Source organism: Neoarius graeffei, chromosome 3 (assembly GCF_027579695.1).
Source record: "Neoarius graeffei isolate fNeoGra1 chromosome 3, fNeoGra1.pri, whole genome shotgun sequence".
NCBI lineage: Eukaryota > Metazoa > Chordata > Actinopteri > Siluriformes > Ariidae > Neoarius > Neoarius graeffei.
The window spans coordinates 26846736-26870928 of record NC_083571.1 but is presented as its reverse complement, the minus strand read 5'-3'; the positions used below and the strand labels follow the sequence as shown (position 1 = coordinate 26870928).

General features: G+C 41.2%; 1 protein-coding gene across 1 annotated transcript in view; it reads right to left on the bottom strand.

Annotated features, from left to right (window-relative positions):
• Nucleotides 1–24193, bottom strand: part of cpe (carboxypeptidase E) — a 62137-nt gene that overhangs the window by 22250 nt on the left and 15694 nt on the right. Inside the window, exons 2-3 of the mRNA XM_060916578.1 lie at nucleotides 2825–3021; nucleotides 2340–2507 (exon numbers count right to left, since the gene is read on the bottom strand). Of these exons, the coding sequence (XP_060772561.1) occupies nucleotides 2340–2507; nucleotides 2825–3021 (365 nt within the window). The remainder of the gene's footprint in view (nucleotides 1–2339; nucleotides 2508–2824; nucleotides 3022–24193) is intronic.

The following is a 24193-nucleotide window of genomic DNA, read 5'->3' as shown; positions in this document are numbered from 1 at the left end:
ACCCACTTTTTTCCCCTTCATTTTTCTCACTTGCCAATAGACCGAACCCATAACTACATCATCACTTGTTAACCGGAATGCTTTATGGGTGATATGCAGGGTCAGCTCCACCATATTGTTTACTTTCGCCTTTGTTAAACACTGCATTGTTCTGTCTAACCGGTTTTAATCATGCCTAAAGTGAATTGCTGTGTGCCTTATTGTCTCTCCACAACAAAGAGAACACCTCATTTGAGCTTTTATCAGCTGCCAGTCGAGAAGAAGAGAAGAAAGAAATGGATAAGTTTAATCTGCAATGAAAACCTTCAAACTGAATCGAAATGGACAAGTGTTTGTAGCTTACATTTCTCTGGTGGGAAAAAGACGTACTTAAACTGTAACCCAGCAATATTTCCATGGTCTGCGGAATGGCCTTTGGTTATAGAAGATTATAAAAATTGACACTGTTCATCGTCTGAAACTAGCGATATTCCAAAACCTATAAAACAAAGAAGCATTCTTCGGCCTTTGCCTCTCAATGTGCCAAAGCACTTGACAGCCGAACGAGCCTGTCGGATCGATAAAACTCCCAAACCACGAAGGGTTCTCTTTCGGGTACGTATAATGTTCAGCGTACCTCACTAGTGGCATTTACTGAAGAAAATGCATTTATACTGAACATGACACGTCAGATCAGCGGGTTTCCAAAGGTTTTTTTTTTTGTAATGTTTCCTGATATCAAGTTTTATTTAAATAATCACTCATTTATAAATGTTTTGATGCTGTTCATCTGGGCCTGGGATCACGAAGCAATCTTAGACTTAAGTCAACAGTTGATTTTTCATAATAGTTTCCCTTACTGCATCTGACCGACTAGTGGCCTAGTGGTAGCGTGTCCGCCTCTCGATCGGGAGTTCTATTCACGGTCGGGTCATACCAAAGACCATCAAAAAATGGTACCTACTGCCATCTGGCAAGGCACGCTGCAATACAGATGTGCATAGGGAGTTAAACTCTCGTGGTTACCAGAGGACTAGCCCCCCACTGTAACCCTAGCTATGTAATAGGCGAGAGGCCGAGGGCTATGGAAACGGAGATCGGCGCTGCCCGATGCGCCATATACTTGGGCCTGGTTAGTACTTGAGTGGGAGACTGCCTAGGAATACCAGGTACTGTAAGGTGTGGGAAGGACTTTAACTTTTAACTTACTGCATCTGTAACTTTCATCGTGCTGGATCAAGATTAAGTACAAAGCTAAGATTTCATTAGAACAAAGCTTCTTAGAAAATGGTAAGGAATAACTAAAGATTAAAAGAAACAAATTTAGACTTAAGTCTAAGATTGCTTCATGATCCAATATACATCCTCAGAAATAAGACATTCGAAGATTTGATGTTGTTGTTGTGCAGTGTCGTAGGCTCAGTCTAGACTCTTACCTTCTCACCAAGCTTGATTTGGATTCTGATTTTCCTACTGTAAACCCTCGACATGTTATCCACCTCTTTAAATCACCAGTTTCATTGTCTTCCACGACAGAGCACGGCAAAATCGCCCCTCTCACATCGCTTTCACGTAAAATTAATCTGGCATCTGTCATATCGCTCAACTACCGACCCCGGCTATCCCCCACAATGCATTGCGGTAAACAAGTGATGACGTAGTTACGCTTGGGGGCTATTCCCACCCACCAACCAGCTCTCCCCTATCACAGAACAGCCACCAACCAGGGAGGATCAAAGCTAACACGCTCCCTTCAAGGCATGTCAAGCCAACCACGCACATCATTTTGAACTGATGCTCATGCTGTATCCAGGGCAGTGTAATACACCTGAAGGAAAGCACCAAGTTGCCCTCTTCATCATACATTAGCTCACAAATTCCCATTATTGGTCACTGTGATTGACAGGAGAGTGTGTAAGCCATCTCTCCTGATCATACAGCATGGGAAATTTTGCTTTTTAGACTCCCGGCCACTGATGGCTGAGGCATTGTCGGGATTCAAACTCCTTATAAACATCACACAAATAAAAAAACAAGAATATGAGCAACTGTTATTATTAAACTGTCAAGGGATGTACTCATTTTCTGGGTTGTCTATTGATTGTAAGCACTTCACCATACAGTCCGCTCCAAAAAAAAAGGCACCCTTGCCTATATAAATATTATATTGTGTGTGTGTGTATTCTATACTTCAGTTAAGAGTTAGATTTCTCTCTGATTTTCAGGCTGAGATGAAGATAATTAACCAGACACATTTCTTCATGACGTGGTTTTTTTTTTAAATCTTCCTGAAGGGTGCCAATAATTTTGGAGTCGACTGCACGAAGAGATATTTCACTTGCTTCTTCGTTCTCTCTCACCTTAGTATTTTCATCTACGGCCTTCTTCATGTTTTTCAGCAGGTGGTTGTTCGCTCCTCCGTCTCTCTCATTCATGTAGATGATACGATCCAGATCCGGAAAGTTCCGGTTCAGATCGATACCCTGAGCGTTGCTGCGCCCCACAAACCAGTCCTTCATCTCACCAGACTAAACACACACACACACACACACACACACGCTCTCAAATTCCACCGTGCATTATGTCTATGGCTAATATATTCCCAAAAACTCTCCAATACAATTTGTATTCTTTGTATATTTCTCTGAAAAGATTCCCTGTGTTCTGACCAAGCAAAAGCAGTAGTGAAAATAATTAATGTCTACCTGAGCTTTAGATGTTGTAGCCTCAGACATTGTCCATTTAAATATCCCTACGTGGTATGACTGTAAGGCTTTTTGCATGGCACAGATCACACTGTATGTAGGTGTATCTGTGTGTTCACGCGCTCTGTATGAACCCTTACCTGTGAGGCGGCTTTCTCAAAGCCGTCGGGGTTCATGGAGGGCATGATGTGGATGCGGGTGGAGTGGATCAGGTTGATGATTGTGTCGTTGCCCTGTTGATACTCATTACACAGATACTGAGCCAGATAGATCAACAGCTCCCTGCCGACCGCTTCATTGCCATGCATGTTCCCAATGTACTTAAACTCTGGCTCACCTACAATGCACACAAAAAATATGTAGAGTATTTTATACATATATATAGATATATAGATATATACAGTGCCTTCCACAATTATTGTTCCCCCTTGTAAAGATCAGTAAAAAGGGTGCGAAAAAATCCACCTTTTAGTGAAGTCGCTTCATCTCACACTGAAAAAATTAGAAAAAATACAACATTTAATTTAAATCAATTTATTCAGAGAAAAACAAATCCCTCATTAAGAAATAATTATTTTCAACAAAAACACATGTGCCACTATTACTGGCACCCCTGGAAATTATAGTGAACACAATGTAACTGAAGCATGTTTCCCATTTAAATTGGACATTTTTGGGTTGATTAGAGTGCGTAGGAACTTTCAAGCTGTAATCCATGATTTCCTGATCAACTGGGGAATAAATATGAGGTGTGCATGGTGGTGTAGTGTTTAGCACTGTTGCCAAACAGCAAGAAAGTTCTGGGTTCGAGCCCAGTGGCTGACGGGGGCCTTTCTGTGTGGAGTTTGCATGTTCTCCCCGTGTCCGCGTGGGTTTCCTCCGGGTGCTCTGGTTTCCCCCACAGTCCAAAGACATGCAGGTTAGGTTAACTGGTGACTCTAAATTGACCGTAGGTGTGAATGTGAGTGTGAATGGTTGTCTGTGTCTATGTGTCAGGCCTGCGATGACCTGGCGACTTGTCCAGGGTGTACCCCGCCTCTCACCCATAGTCAGCTGATATAGGCTCCAGCTTGCCCGTGACCGTGCACAGGATAAGCGGTTACGGATGATGGATGGGTGGATGGATAAATAAATATGAGGTGGGCGGCACAGTGGTGTAGTGGTTAGCACTGTCGCCTCACAGCAAGAAGGTTCTGGGTTCAAGCCCAGCGGCTGATGGGAGCCTTTCTATGTGGAGTCTGCATGTTCTCCCCGTGTCCGTGTGGGTTTCCTCCGGGTGCTCCGGTTTCCCCCACAGTCCAAAGACAAGGCTAACTGGTGGCTCTAAATTGACTGTAGCTGTGAATGTGAGTGTGAATGGTTGTGTGTCTCTATGTGTCAGCCCTGCGATGATCTGGCAACTTGTCCAGGGTGTACCCCGCCTTTCGTCCGTAGTCAGCTGGGATAGGCTCCAGCTTGCCCGCGACCCTGCACAGGATAAGCGGTTACGGATGATGGATAAATATGAGGTGACACAGAGGCCAAATTCCCTTAGTCATCCATCAACATGGGAAAGTTAAGAGAACACACAAACCGCATGAGGGAGAAGTGTGTTGACCTTCATAAGTAAGGCAATGGTTATTAAAACTAGATAGAACTCGACGCCAACGGCATCGATGGGGATGCCTCCGCCCAGTAGACTACACGCCTTATTAAGTTGTGATTTGGGGATGGACATTTGACCTCACAGTAATCTTGATCTGGTGAAATTACTTGCATTAGCCTTGGAAAGATTGTGTTCACAAGGTTTTCGGACAGACATTTGACCTCACAGTGACCTTGACCTTAGACCATTTGATCTCAAAATCTAATCAGTTTACACTACCGTTCAAAAGTTTGGGGTCACCCAGACAATTTTGTGTTTTCCATGAAAAGTCACCCTTTTATTTCCCACCATAAGTTGTAAAATGAATAGAAAATATAGTCAAGACATTTTTCTGGCCATTTTGAGCATTTAATCGACCCCACAGTGATGCTCCAGAAACTCAATCTGCTCAAAGGAAGGTCAGTTTTATAGCTTCTCTAAAGAGCTAAACTGTTTTCAGCTGTGCTAACATGATTGTACAAGGGTTTTCTAATCATCCATTAGCCTTCTGAGGCAATGAGCAAACACATTGTACCATTAGAACACTGGAGTGAGAGTTGCTGGAAATGGGCCTCTATACACCTATGGAGATATTGCACCAAAAACCAGACATTTGCAGCTAGAATAGTCATTTACCACATTAGCAATGTATAGAGTGCATTTCTGATTAGTTTAAAGTGATCTTCATTGAAAAGAACAGTGCTTTTCTTTCAAAAATAAGGAAATTTCAAAGTGACCCCAAACATTTGAACGGTAGTGTATCTTTGTCCCCAAATGCACAAATGGTGAAAGTTTGGTGAAATTCCTTTGATTTGCCTTGGAGATATTGTGTTCACAAGGTTCTCGGACAGACATTTGACCTCACAGTGACCTTGACCTTAGACCTTTTGATCTCAAAATATAATTAGTTCATGTTTGTCCCAAAGCGCACAAATGGTGAAAGTTTGGTGAAATTCCTTTCATTAGCCTTTGAGATGTCGCATTCACAAGGTTTCGGGACGCACGCGTGGACGGACGCACGGACAGACGGACAACCCGAAAACATAATGCCTCCTGCACCTTACGGTGGCGGAGGCATAAAAAATAGCTCCTTGCCAGAAAATGTCCATTTCGACTGTTAGGGCAATTATAAAAAAGTGGACACCAACTGGAACTGTTACAAACTCGCCTGGAAGAGGACCCAAATTCATTTTGCCCCACGTACCGTACAGTCAGGAGGAGAGTAAGAGGCAAAAAACAACAACAAAAAAAATCCCCAAGAATCACTGTGGGTGAATTACAAGAAAAAGTAAAATCTTGGGGTTTCCAAGTCTCCAAAACCACCATCAGATTCCACCTCCATGCCAACAGACTATTTGGAAGGTTCCAGGAAATAGCCTTTTCTGTCAGTTAAGCACAAACGTAAGCACCTGAAGTTTGTGAAACGTTACTACAACTTTGACTGGAACTGTGTTCTCTGGTCTGATGGAACAAAAATCAAGCGTTTTGGCAATAAACACTCAGGGTGGGTTTGGTGTAAAAAGAAGGATGGCGCTAATGAAAAGAATCCGATCCCAACTGTAAAATATGGTGGAGCTTCTGTGATGTTTTGGGTCTGTTCTTCCTCCAAAGGCCCTGGAAACTTTGTTAGGGTACATGGCATCATGGACTCCATGAAACACCAGGACATTTTAAATCAGAATCTGGCCGCCTCTGTCAGGAAACTAAAACTGGTTCGTCACTGGACCTTCCAGCAGGACAATGATCCGAAGCATTATGTCCAAATCAACACAGAAATGGTTCACTGAGCACAGAATCAAGCTTCTGTCCTGGCCATCTCAGTCCCCTGACCTGAACCCCAGTGAAAACCTGTGGGCTGAGCTGAAGCGGAGAGAGCACAGGAGAGGGCCGAGGACCCTGGATGATCTGGAGAGACTGTGTAAAGAGGAATGGTCTCAGATGCCCTGCTCTGGATCTCCAACCTTATAGGAGAGACTCAGGGCTGTTTTATTGCTAAAAGAGGTTGAACAAAGTATTAAATGCAGGGGTGCCAACAATAGTGTCACATGTGTGGCACTTTTGATGAGGGATTTGTTTTTCTCTGAATAAATTTATTTCAGTTAAAGGTCAGAGTTCAATTAAAGGTTGGAGGGCACTTTGTATTTATATACATATAGAAATGTAATATGAATGAATTTCATGGCAATACACTCAGCACTGGGTTGTTTCTTCAACAATTATATGGCATTACAAATGACAAAACACATTTTAAGTGGGATTTGAATGAAGGCGTTCGAAGACTGAAGAGATTGTGTTGTTCTTTAAAATAAATAAATAAGAAAATTGGGCGGCACGGTGGTGTAGTGGTTAGCGCTGTCGCCTCACAGCAAGAAGGTCCTGGGTTCGAGCCCCGGGGCCGGCGAGGGCCTTTCTGTGCGGAGTTTGCATGTTCTCCCCGTGTCCGCGTGGGTTTCCTCCGGGTGCTCCGGTTTCCCCCACAGTCCAAAGACATGCAGGTTAGGTTAACTGGTGACTCTAAATTGACCGTAGGTGTGAATGTGAGTGTGAATGGTTGTCTGTGTCTATGTGTCAGCCCTGTGATGACCTGGCGACTTGTCCAGGGTGTACCCCGCCTTTCGCCCGTAGTCAGCTGGGATAGGCTCCAGCTTGCCTGCGACCCTGTAGAAGGATAAAGCGGCTAGAGATAATGTGATGTGTGTGATGTGAAATAAGAAAATTGTTATTAAATGGCTATGGTATAAGACGAATAAAGCTCTTTGGGACAAGCTGCATCACTGATTAGTTTTCCTTTCGCAGCCTGCTCGGTCATGATTTATTCCTTAGTTCATATCGGATTCAGTTGACCCTCAGCATGCTGTGAGTAAAATTACCGAGCAAGTATGAAGAATGTTTGCTTCAGAAACCTTGAACTTCTCTCCATGGTTTACCTTAACATGTTACGTTTTGTTATGGAAATTCACTGTGTGCCGCCAGTATAAAATGATTTCACCTAAAGTCTAAAATCTTAAACATCAGCCCTGATTCTTTTGGTTGTAACAGAACTTACACGGTTTGCATCAAAATAGCTCTGAAAAACAGCGGCACACACACACACACACATACATATTGGAAACATATGGACAGGAGGCTGTTTAATTGAGCCGCAGCAGCAGGGGTAACTCTCTGTTCGGGATTTTATAGCCTTTTCTTTTACCAATGCCTGCCCTTAATAATATAAAAAATGGCATGCGGTACATAAAATCATGGTGTGTGCGCGCGCGTGTGTCTGTGTGCAGGTGTGTGTGTCGAAGTAATAGTGGGTTCCTGTCACGTAAAAAAAAAAGTCTTTGAAGAAGTCCTCTACAAATAAATTTAAAGCCAACCTCTTAAGCAGATGGTGAAAGTAAGTCAAAGCATTTCACAAAGGAAACATCTCACATCTGTGAATGTGTGACTGTGACACACACATGCATACACATTGAAAGAGAGACGTGTTTTTTTCTTTGCATGTTTTTACATGCAGAGGAAATCGCGATGCGCCTCAAGATTCAAAACAATTCTTTATACATTTTGATTCATCACATTTTTATGAGGGCGGCACGGTGGTGTAGTGGTTAGTGCTGTCGCCTCACAGCAAGAAGGTCCGGGTTCGAGTCCTGTGGCCGGCGAGGGCCTTTCTGTGCTGAGTTTGCATGTTCTCCCCGTGTCCGCGTGGGTTTCCTCCGGGTGCTCCGGTTTCCCCCAAAGACATGCAGGTTAGGTTAACTGGTGACTCTAAATTGACCGTGAGTGTGAATGGTTGTCTGTGTCTATGTGTCAGCCCTGTGATGACCTGGCGACTTGTCCAGGGTGTACCCCGCCTTTCGCCCGTAGTCAGCTGGGATAGGCTCCAGCTTGCCTGCGACCCTGTAGAACAGGATAAAGTGGCTAGAGATAATGAGATGAGATGAGACATTTTTACGATTTCTGGAGCCTACATTATGGGTTTTCTTCCCACTTGGAAGATCTGATGATTTTAAAACCTGATAACATTTTCACCCATTATGAAATAAATTGGGCGTAATGTATTTTTATTTGGCCAAATGACATTTATTACAGATATGAACACCTGCCAAGATGTACGATATGATAGACAGTGTGATAAATTATGCTACAATTCACTTTTCTGAGTCATTACTGTAACAACGACAGACTGTTACTCACAGACTGGACAGTGGTTCATTTTTCCTTCTCTCCTTAGTTAAACCTTTCATTTCTCATGACATTCCATTCAACCCACAGGATTTAACATGATTTCTGAATGTGTCTCTCACAAACACACACACAATTCAAAAAAGTTGGGACGCCATGTAAAATGTAAATAAAAACCGAATGCGATAAATTGCAAGTCATGGAAATCTTATATCTGACTGAAAATAGTACAAAGACAACATATCGAATGTTGAAACTGAGAAATTTTATTGTTTTTTGAAAATATATACTCATTTTGAAATTGAGACCAGCAACACATTTCAAAAAAAGTTGGGACAGGGGCATGTTTACCACTGTGTTGCATCACCTCTACTTTTAACAACACTCTGTAATTGTTTGGGAACTGAAGAGACCAATTGCTGTAGTTTTGAAAGAGAAAGCTTGTCCCATTCTTGCCTGATACACAATTTTAGTTGCTCAGCGGTTTGGGGTCTCCTTTGTCATATTTTGTGCTTCATAATGCGCCAAATGTTTTCAATGGGAGACAGGTCTGGACTGTAGGCAGGTCAGTTTAGCACCCGGACTCTTTTACTATGGAGCCATGCAGTTTTAATACGTGTGGAAAGCGGTTTGGCATTGTCTTGCTGAAAGAAGGAAGGCCTTCCCTGAAAAAAACTTTGTCTGGATGGCAGCATATCGCTCTGAAACGTGTATATATCATTCAGCATTAATGATGCCTTCCCAGATGTACAAGCTACCCATGTCATGTGCACTAATACAACCCTCAAACCATCACAGATGCTGGCTTTTGAACTGTGCACTGATAACAAACCAGATGGTCCCTCTCCTCTTTAGCCTGGAGGATGTGGTGTCCATGATTTCTAAAAAGAATTTCTACTTTTGATTCATCAGACCTCGGGACAATTTTCCACTTCACCTCAGTCCATCGTAAAAGAGCTCGGGCCCAGAGAAGGTGGTGGTGTTTCTGGATATTGTTTATATTTGGTTTTAACTTGCATTTATGGGTGCAGTAATGAACTGTTTTCACAGACGATAGTTTTCTGAAGTGTTCCTGAGCCCATACAGTGATTTCCACTACAGACACGTGTCTGCTTTTAATGCAGTGTCGCCTGAGGGCCTGAAAATCACAGGTATCCAATGTCAGTTTTCAGCCTTGTCTCTTGCATACAGAGATTTCTCCAGATTCTCTGAATGTTTTAATAATGTTATGTACCATAGATGATGTCATCCTCAAATTCTTTGCAGTTTTACATTGCACTGTTTGCCCACACAGCCTTTCACGGAGTGGTGAACCCCTCCCCATCTTTACTTCTGAGAGACTCCGCCTCTCCGGGATGCTCCTTTTATACCCAATCATGTTACTGACCTGTTGCCAATTAACCAAATTGTTGTTTTTTTTTCATTAGACAACTTTTTCAGTCTTTTGTTGCCCCGTCCCAACTTTCTTTGAAACATGTTGCTGGCATTAAATTCAAAATGAGCACATATTTTTCAAAAAACAATAAAAATTTTCCAGTTTCAACATTTGATATGTTGTCTTTGTACTGTTTTCAATGGGGTTTCCATGATTTGCAAATTATCACATTCTGTTTTTATTTACAGTTTACACAGCGTCCCAACTTTTTTGGAAACAGGATTGTAGAATGTTTATGTTCAAATTAAAGCCAGATACAGGCATGTCTTGCACTTTCTCCCCCTTACACACACACACACACACACACACACACACACACACACACACAGAGGAAGGTAGGTGAAATCAGGATACTCTCAAAGAAAATAAACCTCAGAGGAACAAGCTGGACTGATATCCCACATCTGCCAAACTCATTAAGAGAGCTCTGAAAACATTCTCCACCCCCTACACACACCTTTACAGCCACATGTACCAATTGCTTTCTCTTGTAGCATCTGGGACTGTTTTTCTACCCTGTTTCAGTGATTTGTGGAATGATGCATTTCTATACGTCATTGCTTTCCATTACGGTTCTGCATGTGAACTTCAGTGTATAAACAATAGCACAGACTGTTTTACGCATGTATCATAAATCCCAAACTGGATGCAGCTTTGTGTCTTTCAGAAGCCTTTAGGAGCTCGTTTCTGCTGCAACGTTTCTTCCAAATTTGTGTTTAACATAGGTATGAGTATTTGGGTTAAAGGAATTGTGCTCAAGTCTAAAGCTACAATTTCTAAATTCTTACTACTATTCTTCTTTCCACTATGAAATAAGCAGCGCCAGTGCGTAGGCTTTGCACTCTGTCTGGCTCCTTTCCCGGTTTCTGGCCATGATCCCTGTCAACTCCATTCATTCGCTTAAAGATTGTATGATTAAAAACACATGACACTCACTCCCTCACCCATATAAACACACTGTGGAACAAAGGATGAAATATGGACTGATCTTAAACTAACAGAGACAGAAAGGAAAGCTGGAGAGAGAGAGATGGAACAGGGAGGTGGATTAATCCATACTTAGCCTGGTGTGTGTGTGTGTGTGTGTGTGTGTGTGTGTGAGAGAGAGAAAAGGAATCTCGTTATATAATGATGAAAAATATCTCTCCTCTGGTCCTTTCTCCTCGTACTCCTCCATTCTTGGACATTTGGACTCAGGCTTTTATTGATCTGCAGCTTGAGAGGAGACAGAAACCAGATGGAGGAGGATATCAATCACAGAAATGATACAGTGAGTGCTCGTGGTTTCTAACAAATATCAATCTTTCCACCTGTTCATTTATCCATCCTTCTATCCAGCCAACCATTCATTGGTTAAACAAACAGTCCAGCCTCTGATGTTTGCTTCTCCATCCCTAAGTCAACATATGACAGAATTTACACAGACATCCAAAGAGACGTCATTGGTGACCTGGTTTCTATGGATACAGTGACAAAAGGTGGCATTTACCTCGAGATAAGAACACACTGGAAACACACACAAGTACTGGTTGAGTCATTATGGAAATGGACAGAGGTGTTCACTCGACAATGTGCCATTAGTTCCGTTTACGTAAGCAATCACTACACCATGTAATGGGCCATGATTTTATCACCTTCACTCTGTCGTCCCTTTTCGACCAACAGGGAACAGGTTCTTGAATCAGGTCCGTTCAGGATTCTTTGAACCTTGGTGCCAGCTTGCGAACCAGTCCATGTTTTCACCAGTTTTAAGAGGAAATGTTGTAATCAAGGATGCGTCATGAACGGAAGCTGTTATACAATGGAATCAATTTTGTGCCAAAATGTTCATACAATACTTTTGAAATATCAAACAAAAACGACAAATCAAAATACAAAAAAAAAAGTCAATTTTTTTTAGACTGGCAAACAAATTATTCGTGTAATCATGCAAAATATCAGTCTATTACTCTTCAGAAACCTTTTATTTTTGTTCTGCGTCTTTCTCAGTTTTGTTTGACATAATTTATTTTGGTTGCGATTCCAGCTTTCTCGTTTGCGCTCCCTGACTTTTTGTTTGCAGTTTTGGCACAAACTTCACGTGTGGGTGGGCTGTCCAGGAATGCATTCCCATTGGCTAACTTGTGTTTGACTGACAGCTACGCTCAGCCATTCCCCCGGAAGCTGTTGCGGCCATTTCCTACTCAGATTCTGGCGGACTGTTTGACAAGTGACCGATCCATTGACGGTAAACAAGGATCGAGTGGACTTCAGTGGCAACTATGATATTGAATTAATTCAACAAAGTGTAAGTACGGGACAAATGTGCTGTATGTGTTGCAGTAGTGCACATTATGCAGGTGTTTCATGGCAAGTCAAATGTTAGCCTTAGCTCCACTACCCAATACAATAGCTGTCTTGCTAACGTTAAACACGCCTGCATAATGTGCACTACTGCAACACATACAACACATTTGTCCCGTACTTACACTTTGTTGAATTAATTCAATATCATAATTGCCACTGAAGTCCACTCGATCCTTGTTTACCGTCAATGGATCGGTCACTCGTCAAACAGTCCGCCAGAATCCGAGTAGGGAATGGCTGAGCGTAGCTGTCAGTCAAACACAAGTTAGCCAATGGGAATGCATTCCTGGACAGCCCATCCACACGTGAAGTTTGTGCCAAAACTGCAAGCAAAAAGTCAGGGAGCGCAAACGAGAAAGCTGGAATCGCAACCAAAATAAATTACGTCAAACAAAACTGAGAAAGACGCGGAACAAAAATAAAAGGTTTCTGAAGAGTAATAGACTGATATTTTGCATGATTACACGAATAATTTGTTTGCCAGTCTAAAAAAAATGACTTTTTTTTTTTGTATTTTGATTTGTCGTTTTTGTTTGATATTTCAAAAGTATTGTATGAACATTTTGGCACAAAATTGATTCCATATTATACAATGCACAACAGGAGTAAACAGTAGTGTTGTAGTACTCGAGACCGATCTCAAGACCACTTTTTGAAGATCTCAGTCTCATCTCGGAATTGACCACATTTTTACTTGGTCTTGTCTTGGTCTCGGACATAGAGGACTTGGGATTTTATTTCAAGACCGATTGAGACCACAACTGTGGGGATTTCACTAAATTGCCTGTGCATTGTCGGATTTATTTGTTAGCATCATTACTGTGATTGTATGTAAAATTTCCTGCTTCAAATATGACCAATAACGTGACTCGTTACTAATCTGAAAATTTTCTTCCTGTTAATGGTTGTCACCCCTCCCCCCACCCTCCTTCACACACACTGGTTCTGGTCTTGACTTGGTCTCAAATAAAATCTCAAAGTCTTGGTCATAACTTGGTCTCGGTTTAGGTGGTCGTGACTACAACACTAGTAAACAGTAGTAGTAAGATGGTGGAGTGCACTGATTACCGGTGAGCTTTTGTTCTGTTGTTGTAGATATTTGTTTTCATTTCACTTTTTCTGAAGATGTATTCTTTTCTGTTGTGTTCTCCATTACCGCACTCTGATTCCTCTCCAAACTAATGGCACGCCCGCTGACATCAGTTCTCGCTGGAAAAACCAGCTATAGTTTGGTTCCAGCTGGGAACCAACTTTTCTGTTTCTGAACCAATTTATTTTTGGTCGAAATTCTCTAAACGGCTCAAAATTTGGTGTGTGAACCAGAATAGAACCCATTTCCTGTTGGTGGAAAAGGGGGTATAAGTGTAAAGATTTTTCACCTCAACTTTGTCAAAACAGCTGAGACTAAATGACTAGGGTTGCCACCCGTCCCGTAAAATACGGAATCGTCCTTTATTTGGCAATTAAATCTTGTGTCCCGTATTGAACCGATACGGGACGCAATTTGTTCCGTATTTTCATAAATGTCCAATACACATGTCTGTCTCACACATATCAACACTAAATCTAACAATAATGAACAAAATAAAACAGGAAATACTCCATTGCGGGATCTACCCAGGACACAAACCCCTCCCCTCTGTGTCACGCTCTGTGCGTCTGTGCCTGGCTGCCTGCGTCACTGCGTGTGGCGCTGTCACGGTTGCCTAGAGACAGACAACACACACCAGTGCTGCTCAAAAAACCCGGGCCTTGGGGGGTGTCGTGGCTCAGGTGGCTGGGGCGCCGTGCCATGCCGTGGGTCCGGGGACCCGGGTTCGGTTCCGGCCTGGGGTCGTTTCCCGATCCCTCCCCGTCTCTCTCTCCCAATCATTTCCTGTCCTGTTTCTGCACTGTCCTATCTAATGGGGGTGAAAAAGCCCAAAAAAATCTTTAAAAAAAAAAAAAAACCGGGCCTTTTAAAAATGTCTGCTGCACTCATAAGGAGTGGGTTCCTGATCACTCTAAACTTTGAGCAGTCCTGTTCAGAGTTTTACAACAGCGCTTTGAAAGACAAAGAGTTACTCAGTGCAGCAAGGAGTAACAAGAAGTACACTTGGAAAAAGAAGTGAGGGAAATCTGTTGACTGTTTAAATCTGGTCTACTCCACAGACAAGAGAAACACAACAGTTCCTGATGAACTCAGGACTGTTGAGGGAAGGAGTAATGTTTTGCACTTTCTTGTTTTCTGCATTCTTGAATAAGCAGACATACATGTTTGTTGTGTTTTTGTTGTTTTTTGTTCTCTTTTTTCCTCTCTAAGTAAAAATGTCCCCAAGGTTCACAAAGAGAGTCCCTACACCAAGAACAGTTATGCACTTACATTTAGTGATATTAAGTTCTCAATAGATTACGGTATATTTTAAAAGTTCATTGTTGCCCACTTGTACATTATACATTTTTACAGCATTGGCAATAAAGCATTTCAAGCTTTAAGTATGAGTAATTGCTTTCTTGATCATCTCATCTCATTATCTCTAGCTGCTTTATCCTTCTACAGGGTCACAGGCAAGCTGGAGCCTATCCCAGCTGACTACGGGCGAAAGGCGGGGTACACCCTGGACAAGTCGCCAGGTCATCACAGGGCTGACACATAGACACAGACAACCATTCACACTCACATTCACACCTACGGTCAATTTAGGCTACATCCACACGACAACGGCAACGAGATTTTTTAAAAAAAATATCGCGTCCACATGGGCAACGGATCAGTAAAATATCAGGTACATATGGCAACACAACGCTTGCTGAAAACGATGCAATACACATGCCACACCTCTAGGTGCGCTGTAAGACGGTCCCATCGGAGACACCAGAACAATAGAAGAAGTAAGGACGCATGCGCATAAACTATTATGCGCGTGACTTCATATTAGCTACAAAGTCAGAAAAATCTGTTCATAAAATTACATTATAATGACCAAATACAATGAAAAGTATTTTTCCAGTCTCACCTGTGAAAGGTAATCCCATGTGATCTCGTTTGGACGGCAAACCTGTTGGTACAGTTAAACGCAGCACATGAATGAGGCATCTTTATTCTCCACTTTGCCCCATCCAATATGGCGGCGAGGATGATGTATGATTCTACGCGGAAGGCGGCGTCTTTAATGGTCCGGAATAAATTGAATGCTACACGTTGATGGATTACTTTGTTCTTCTACACCCTTTTTGAGGAATGTATTGTAGGACTTAAACCAACATCTGAAGAGGTGAGATCGCTTCTTTTTTTCCCTATTTTTGCTGGCGGGATTGACTCTGCCCTAAGGGCTATTCTCTCTCACTCTCTCTCTCTCTGTCTCTCTCTTTCACTTTGCACCATTGCACAATAAATATTCACAGTGAAAATATTTTGTAAGCACGTTTCATGAACCAAGTTATAGGATTTGTTGACAACTCGCATCGAGTTCTTTACACTTCTACCCGGCGTGAAGCACATGTGGTTGTGACGTCATCATAAACAAATCCGTTCTACTCATCCAGACGACTTCGCAACGGCGCCGTTGCCAGATTTTTCCACTCTGGAACCCGTTCTCAAAAGATTTCGTTTTGGGGCACCCAAAACGCCGGTGCCGTGTGGACACCAGGCCGAAACGATAACCAATTTTATCAGATTCACCTGAATCCGTTGCTGTGTGGACAGGGCCTTAGAGTCACCAGTTAACCTAACCTGCATGTCTTTGGACTGTGGGGGAAACCGGAGCACCCGGAGGAAACCCACGTGGACACGGGGAGAACATGCAAACTCCACACAGAAAGGCCCTCACCGGCCACGGGGCTCAAACCAGGACCTTCTTGCTGTGAGGCGACAGCGCTAACCACTACACCACCGTGCCGCCGCTTTCTTGATCATCCCTTTACTAAAAACACCTACAAAATAAAACATACCACTGCTGTGAGCACCCCACCCCATGGGAGTCGTGCCCGTGGTGGTCATGGCCCCAAGGAGCCGTGGTGGGCGTCCCTTATTTTCATTTCTGAATGGTGGCAACCCTATAAATGACTGAATTCAGGATATATATTAATTGGGGAAGAATTCATTCACTTCTATCAGGCAAAGATAATGTGAACTGATGTTAGCATTCGTGATGAGTAGCAAGATGTGTAGTTAATTGATATTGTGTGTGTATTATTCTACATTTGTCCCCATTTCAAATCATTTCCATTCATCTCCTTGCAAAATGATCAGCTGTGTATAGATAAAAACGTTAGCAAACCCTGATAGCATGCTTTTGCTAATTGTATAGCTAGCTGTATTTCCAGTTAATTAAGAGCTGAAGGTAAATTAGTGTTTTTGTTTGTTCAACAGATGCTGGTATGGTGTTGAGGAGGAATAAAAATCCACACAAACTTGAGGTTAACATTTGCCAGTTCGCGTGACAGTCCAGAGAGATTAGCTTTGTTCAAATAGCAGCCATCTCCTCACTATGGCCACAGTTTATTTTACCCCAGACGTTACAAGCCGTTTCTTTGATTGCACTGTAGTTCACAGTTTTTCTACTCAGTGTTCGACTCAGCTATTGTTTTTGTTGGAGCAGAAGTAAAAATACCCCACAAAAGCTACTTCTGGCAGGAAAAAAAAAGAAGAGAAGGTATTTTACACTCTCTGATGATTTACTGAAGTAAATTATGTGAGAAAGCTAGCATGAGTGTAGCGTGTAGGATTCATACATGTCAACCTATACGGAATGTCCGTATTTTATACGGATTTGATTCAATAAACGTAGTATACGGGCGTATAAATAAAGTTATACGGATTCTTTAAAAAAAAAACTTCAATATTTATTTAGAGCTATAATCAATTCCCACGATGATAAAAGAACGCATAACATTTACAAACGTACTGTACACCACACACAGCCAGTAAAGAGTCTTATGAAATCGCGCGTTATCTTGTGGTAGCGAGACTTCGTTCCACTTTTGATCATGCGCACACCGCATTGCGAGAATCCCGCCAACCGTGAAGTCATAGACGCCGGCTTCTGCGTAGAATCATACGTCATCCTCGCCCGAGAATAAAGATGCCTCATTCATGTGCTGCGTTTAACTGTACCAACAGGTTTACCGTCCAAACGAGATCACATAGGATTACCTTTCACAGGTGAGACTGGAAAAATACTTTTCATTGTATTTGGTCATTATAACGTAATTTTACGAACAGATTTTTCTGGCTTTGTGGCTAATATGAAGTCTCATGCATAATAGCCGGCAACGGCAACGAGATTTTTTTTTTTAAATATCGTGTCCACATGGGCAACGGATCAGTAAAATATCAGGTTCATATGGCAACGCAACGCTTGCTGAAAACGATGCAATACACATGCCACACCTCTACGTGCGCTGTAAGACGGTCCCATCGGAGACACCAGAACAATAGAAGTAGACGCACGCGCATAACTGCGCATGCGCACAGTGACTATCCCTGTCACACGCACACACTTTCTCACTCCCTATCCTATGGATATAGTCCCTTTAAATCACGTGCTCGTTTTTTGAATGGAGACGCGGAAAGAGGAATGAATGGGGGTAGATGGAAGCCGGTACGCCAACATTCTGATATCCTCCAGAATTCTTTAATGGTCCGGAATAAATTGAATGCTACACGTTGATGGATTACTTTGTTCTTCTACGCCCTTTTTGAGGAATGTATTGTCGGACTTAAACCAACATCTGAAGAGGTGAGAGCGCTCCTTTTTTTTCCTATTTTTGCTGGCGGGATTGACTCTGCCCTAAGGGCTATTCTCTCACTCTCTCTCTCTCTCTCTCTCTCTCTCACTTTGCACCATTACACAATAAATATTCACAGTGAAAATATTTTTGTTATAGGATTTGTTGACAACTCGCATCGAGTTCGTTACAATTCTACCCGGCGTGAAGCACATGTGGTTGTGACGTCATCGTAAACAAATCTGTTCTACTCATCCAGACGACTTCGCAATGGCTCCGTTGCCAGATTTTTTCACTCTGGAACCCGTTCTCAAAAGATTTCATTTTGGGGCACCCAAAACGCCGGTGCCGTGTGGATGCCAGGCCGAAACGATAAACAATTTTATCAGATTCACCTGAATTCGTTGCCGTGTGGACAGGGCCTTAGAGAAGCTATAAAACTGACCTTCCTTTGAGCAGATTGAGTTTCTGGAGCATCACATTTGTGGGGTCGATTAAATGCTCAAAATGGCCAGAAAAATGGCTTGACTATATTTTCTATTCATTTTACAACTTATGGTGGGAAATAAAAGTGTGACTTTTCATGGAAAACACAAAATTGCCTGGGTGACCCCAAACTTTTGAACAGTAGTGTAATAGGAGTTCAGCTTCTACGAAAGTACTTCCGTTAAAAATAATCCAAATCCTTTATTATTTTGTTTTGATTGTTTTTAATTGCGATTTTTGATTATTTACCCAATTTGCTTATAAAAGACGTTAATCCAACAAAGACTGTGGTATCGACTGAACCAAAGAAAGCTATCGCAGTATGATTTCAAATGAGTATTAATTCTGTTGTATTAATGAAACTAAAGAATTGAAATTTTTAAAACGTACAGTGGTGCTTGAAAGTTTGTGAACCCTTTAGAATTTTCTATATTTCTGCATAAATATGACCTAAAACATCATCAGATTTTCACACAAGTCTGAAAAGTAGATAAAGAGAACCCAGTTAAACAAATGAGACAAAAATATTATACTTGGTCATTTATTTATTGAGGAAAATGACCCAATATTACATATCTGTGAGTGGCAAAAGTATGTGAACCTTTGCTTTCAGTATCTGGTGTGACCTCCTTGTGCAGCAATAACTGCAACTAAACATTTCCGGTAACTGTTGATCAGTCCTGCACACCAGCCTGGAGGAATTTTAGCCCATTCCTCTGAAAAAACAGCTTCAACTCTGGGATGTTGGTGGGTTTCCTCACATGAACTGCTCACTTCAGGTCCTTCCACAACATTTGGATTGGATTAAGGTCAGGACTTTGACTTGGCCATTCCAAAACATTAACTTTATTCTTCTTTAACCATTCTTTGGTAGAACGACTTGTGTGCTTAGGGTCGTTGTCTTGCTGCATGACCCACCTTCTCTTGAGATTCAGTTCATGGACAGATGCCCTGAGATTTTCCTTTAGAATTCACTGGTATAATTCAGAATTCATTGTTCCATCAATGATGGCAAGCCGTCCTGGCCCAGATGCAGCAAAACAGGCCCAAACCATGATACTACCACCACCATGTTTCACAGCTGGGATAAGGTTCTTATGCTGTAATGCAGTGGTTTCCTTTCTGCAAACATAATGCTTCTCATTTAAACCAAAATTCTATTTTGGTCTCATCCATCCACAGAACATTTTTCCAATAGCCTTCTGGCTTGTCCACATGATCTTTAGCAAACTGCAGACAAGCAGCAATGTTCTTTTTGGAGAGCAGTGGCTTTCTCCTTGCAACTCTGCCATGCAGACCACTGTTGTTCAGTGTTCTCCTGATGGTGGACTCATGAACATTAACATTAGCCAATGTGAGAGAGGCCTTCAGTTGCTTAGAAGTTACCCTGGGGTCCTTTGTGACCTCGCCGACTATTACACGCCTTGCTCTTGGAGTGATCGTTGTTGGTCGACCACTCCTGGGGAGGGTAACAATGGTCTTGAATTTCCTCCATTTGTACACAATCTGTCTGACTGTGGATTGGTGGAGTCCAAACTCTTTACAGATGGTTTTGTAACCTTTTCCAGCCTGATGAGCATCAACAGCGCTTTTTCTGAGGTCCTCAGAAACCTCCTTTGTTCGTGCCATGATACACTTCCACAAACATGTGTTGTGAAGATCAGACTTTGATAGATCCCTGTTCTTTAAATAAAACAGGTTGCCCACTCACACCTGATTGCCATCCCAATTGATTGAAAACACCTGACTCTAATTTCACCTTCAAATTAACTGCTAATCCGAGAGGTTCACATACTTTTGCCACTCAGAGATATGTAATATTGGATTATTTTCCTCAGTAGATAAATGACCAAGTATAATATTTTTGTCTCATTTGTTTAACTGGGTTCTCTTTATGGGCAATTCCATGTAAATGTCAACCTCACCATGCAAAAATAAAGCAACATGTAATACATCAAAACCACTCCCAGAGATCTCACCTAGGCCTGTATTTTACAGATGTGAATAAGCTGAACCAATTTGTAACCAACCTAATATGTCACTGTCAGTCTTTCTTTCTTATAATGTAAACCCCAAGCTAAAATCAACTTTGATCATGTACAATTCTATATTATTGCCACAAGCCACAGAAATGTATGCTAAAATCCAAAAAACAGCAAAACAATAGCCATCCTAAATATTATTTAAGAACTTTGATAGTTTTAGCTGATATTTAGAGAGTTTTTCAAAGGGTTATGGTGGTTAAATTGCTGATTTTCTAAACATATGCCATGTCTATTTCAGATGCGTCACATCCATAACGGAATTATGTCACATCCATAACGCTGATTTTTTCTTCCTAGATTCTGCTTGAAATAGAAAATATTTTAAACAAAGGCTTTTTTTATTTTCAGCTAAGACTCCTTTATTAAATGCATGCCTGCATTTGGATATTATGTTTGCAATTTCACAGAGTTTGATGAATATGTGTAGTCACCCTGGAAATGGGGTATTTTTTCCGTCACATCCATAACGCATGTCTTTTTTGGCATTTTCTAGAGTTCTAAATGTACTATGGGAATTCTTTTTTTCCCCATGACTTCTCCAATATGAGAGGTCTTAAAAATATACAAAAAATTTTAAAATACTGGAAAGGAATAAAAATTAACTAGGTCAGTTGTTGCCATTTTGAGTCCAAATGTCACATCCATAACGCTGGAATTGCTCTTATCTCCTTTTAGGACTTCTGTGAAAATCTGGTGATGTTTTAAGTCATATTTATTCAGAAATATAGAAAATTCTAAAGGGTTCACAAACTTTCAAGCACCACTGTATATAGTTCTATATCTACAGCATGCAACACAATATTATTTTATTAGCACTCAATGCGCTAGACATACAGTAAGTTTGTCATTGTTTTAGTGGTAGCGTGTCTTTTCCTAATAATTTAGCACCACATCTGAGAGAAATGTTGATATTTACAACAGTTTTGTCTTATTTCCACTGTGACTAAACATTCACATTTTCCATATAAAAGCTACGTACTTATTGGCTGAGCGCTAGCTAGTTCAGTAGTTTAGCTTTAGCTTCTCCTCAGCACACTTCCCAGTTGCTTAGCAAACTGTAAGTAAGCTTGGGAAGCTAATGATGGCTAAGCTGAGGTAATGAATTGAAGAAATTTGGCTCAAAACGTTTAATATTTCTAGCAATTTGTTCAAATGTGTCCAAATTTCTGAATTTTTGTGTTTATAGAATCTAGTTTTTATGTTTCAGTTCCATCATTCTGAGTAATCCTCATACATGTCAACCTTTGGTCAATCAAACCTGTATAACCAACCTCCAAAATCCGTATTTCCCTTATAAAATCCGTATAAGATGCAAATTAAAATAATGTACCTAAAATTTGAATGATAATCAACAATGATATATCCCAGTTACTTTTTATTCAATATTAATAACAATAAACCTTCAGAATGAATACAAAGCTCCAATGTTTGACAAAAACACAAAGTGTTATCAGCGTAGTTACGAAGGAAATACTTCGTTGTTTGGAGACAGGTTTCACCGAGCGGCTATTATGCATGTGTGGATGTAGCCTAAAGAGCTAAACTGTTTTCAGCTGTGCTAACATGATTGTACAAGGGTTTTCTAATCATCCATTCGCCTTCTGAGGCAATGAGCAAACACATTGTACCATTAGAACACTGGAGTGAGAGTTGCTGGAAATGGGCCTCTATACACCTATGGAGATATTGCACCAAAAACCAGACATTTGCAGCTAGAATAGTCATTTACCACATTAGCAATGTATAGAGTGGATTTCTGATTAGTTTAAAGTGATCTTCATTGAAAAGAACAGTGCTTTTCTTTCAAAAATAAGGACATTTCAAAGTGACCCCAAACTTTTGAACAGTAGTGTACCTATATCACATCCTGTCTTGTCTTCTTATTCGACATGTTCTGTTCACAAATTATTCATTTTTTTATGAGTCACTGAAGCGATGACTCACTGAATCATTCCTGTCATTCATTTGACCAAACAAATTTGCAACAAACCGCAAAACTGAAACACGGAAGTCAAAGAACTTCATTTCCAAACACATTCTATAATCGACTTCATGATTATCAAATGTAGGCTGATTTAATTTACACAGATTTACATTTTATGCTTAACGTTCAGTGTTTAAACACCCGTGAATGATCAGAGTTTTTATATATTTGGAACTATGTATGTGCAGAACCTGATACACTGCAACCTCGCTATAAGGAACTCCTTGAGGGACGTCCAAAAGTTCATTATTCCGAAAAGTTTGTAATACTGAAATGGACACTTGCCACACCAAATATTCACCCTATATGCAAAATTTTAGACACATTCTCCTTATCTAGGGTGACCAGACATCCCCGTTTTCCAGGAACAGTCCCCGTTTTTGGTGGCCTGTCCCCAGATGGAGCTGTCCCCGGAAATGTCACCGTTTTTAACCATGATCAACAGGCCCAGAAAAAAAAAAAACAGACCGAAACATCTACCAGATTTCAGCAGACGCCTCGTGTATTGTTTTGTGGATCACTTTAAGATGGGCTCAGGCCGATAGCAGAGATGTTCTTGGACAGTGATCGTGGCCCATTTGTGGCCATCTAGTGGGCTGCAAATTTTTCTCAAGTTTGAAGTCAAATACAAAATGGTTGAGGATGTTGTGTCCCACATCTAGTAGCTGGTTTGCCAAACACTTTTCAAGTGGAATAAATACATTTGTGGGTAAATTAAGAAGAACAAGCCTTTATTTTTGGCACATTCCTCCTCTACATTTAGATTACACGTGTGTGTATGTATACGCGCGCACGCACATACAGAGAATGTGCGCATGCAGTGGGCAGAATAAATAAATATGTGTGTGGGTAAATTATATGGATCTGTGATGCCTGCTGGAAGAGAAGAGCAGGGAGGATTGAGAATTGAGCGGCTGTGGTTTGTTTGCACCTGATACTAAAACTTGTAGCATCCTAGCAACCATTGCAAAGATGCGTACAAAAAAACCCAGAAATTCCTCCTTACTTGGGCAAAAACAATACAGGATTTATCTTGTAGTGTCCTGATCCCCAGATCTTTAACCCAGCCACATATAAAAAGTTGTACGCCTCCATGCTCTTCCAGGTCTTCATCTGTTTGTCCATGTAGAACAATGTCTTCAGCACCAGGTAGTTCGAGACGTCAGGGAACTCAACCGATGGATAATTTTCCAACTCATAATGAATGAATGAATAACTTTATTTAAAGACGACAAGTTGATCAGCAGAGCTGGTGGGGTCGTGCATGTACAGATACAAATAATTACAAATACAAAAGACTAAAAATATATACAATGTTTAAAAAAAACTTAAAATCTGTTGATTATCTGTTAATTATCTTCGCATTAAGGTAATTAATAATATGCATAACTATTGTCTTTGTATTTAGTTCCGGCTGTTAGTATGGCTGCCCACTGCTCCGGGTATGTGTGCATGTGCGTGTTCACTGCTTCAGATGGGTTAAATGCAGAGAGGAATTTCACAAGTATGTGATGAATAAAGTTGTGCTTTCTTTCTTTCTACAATAGGATCAAAATTTATTCTACTAATGTCTAATTTAGCTAGTAAATTTTTATTTAATAGGAAAAATCCTTCTTTGTTAGCGTGTAAGGATCTAATCCCATTGAGTCATTTCTATATTCACTTCTTTTGAGTGGACTTCTTGGTTTTAATAACTTGCTTGTTTGCTGA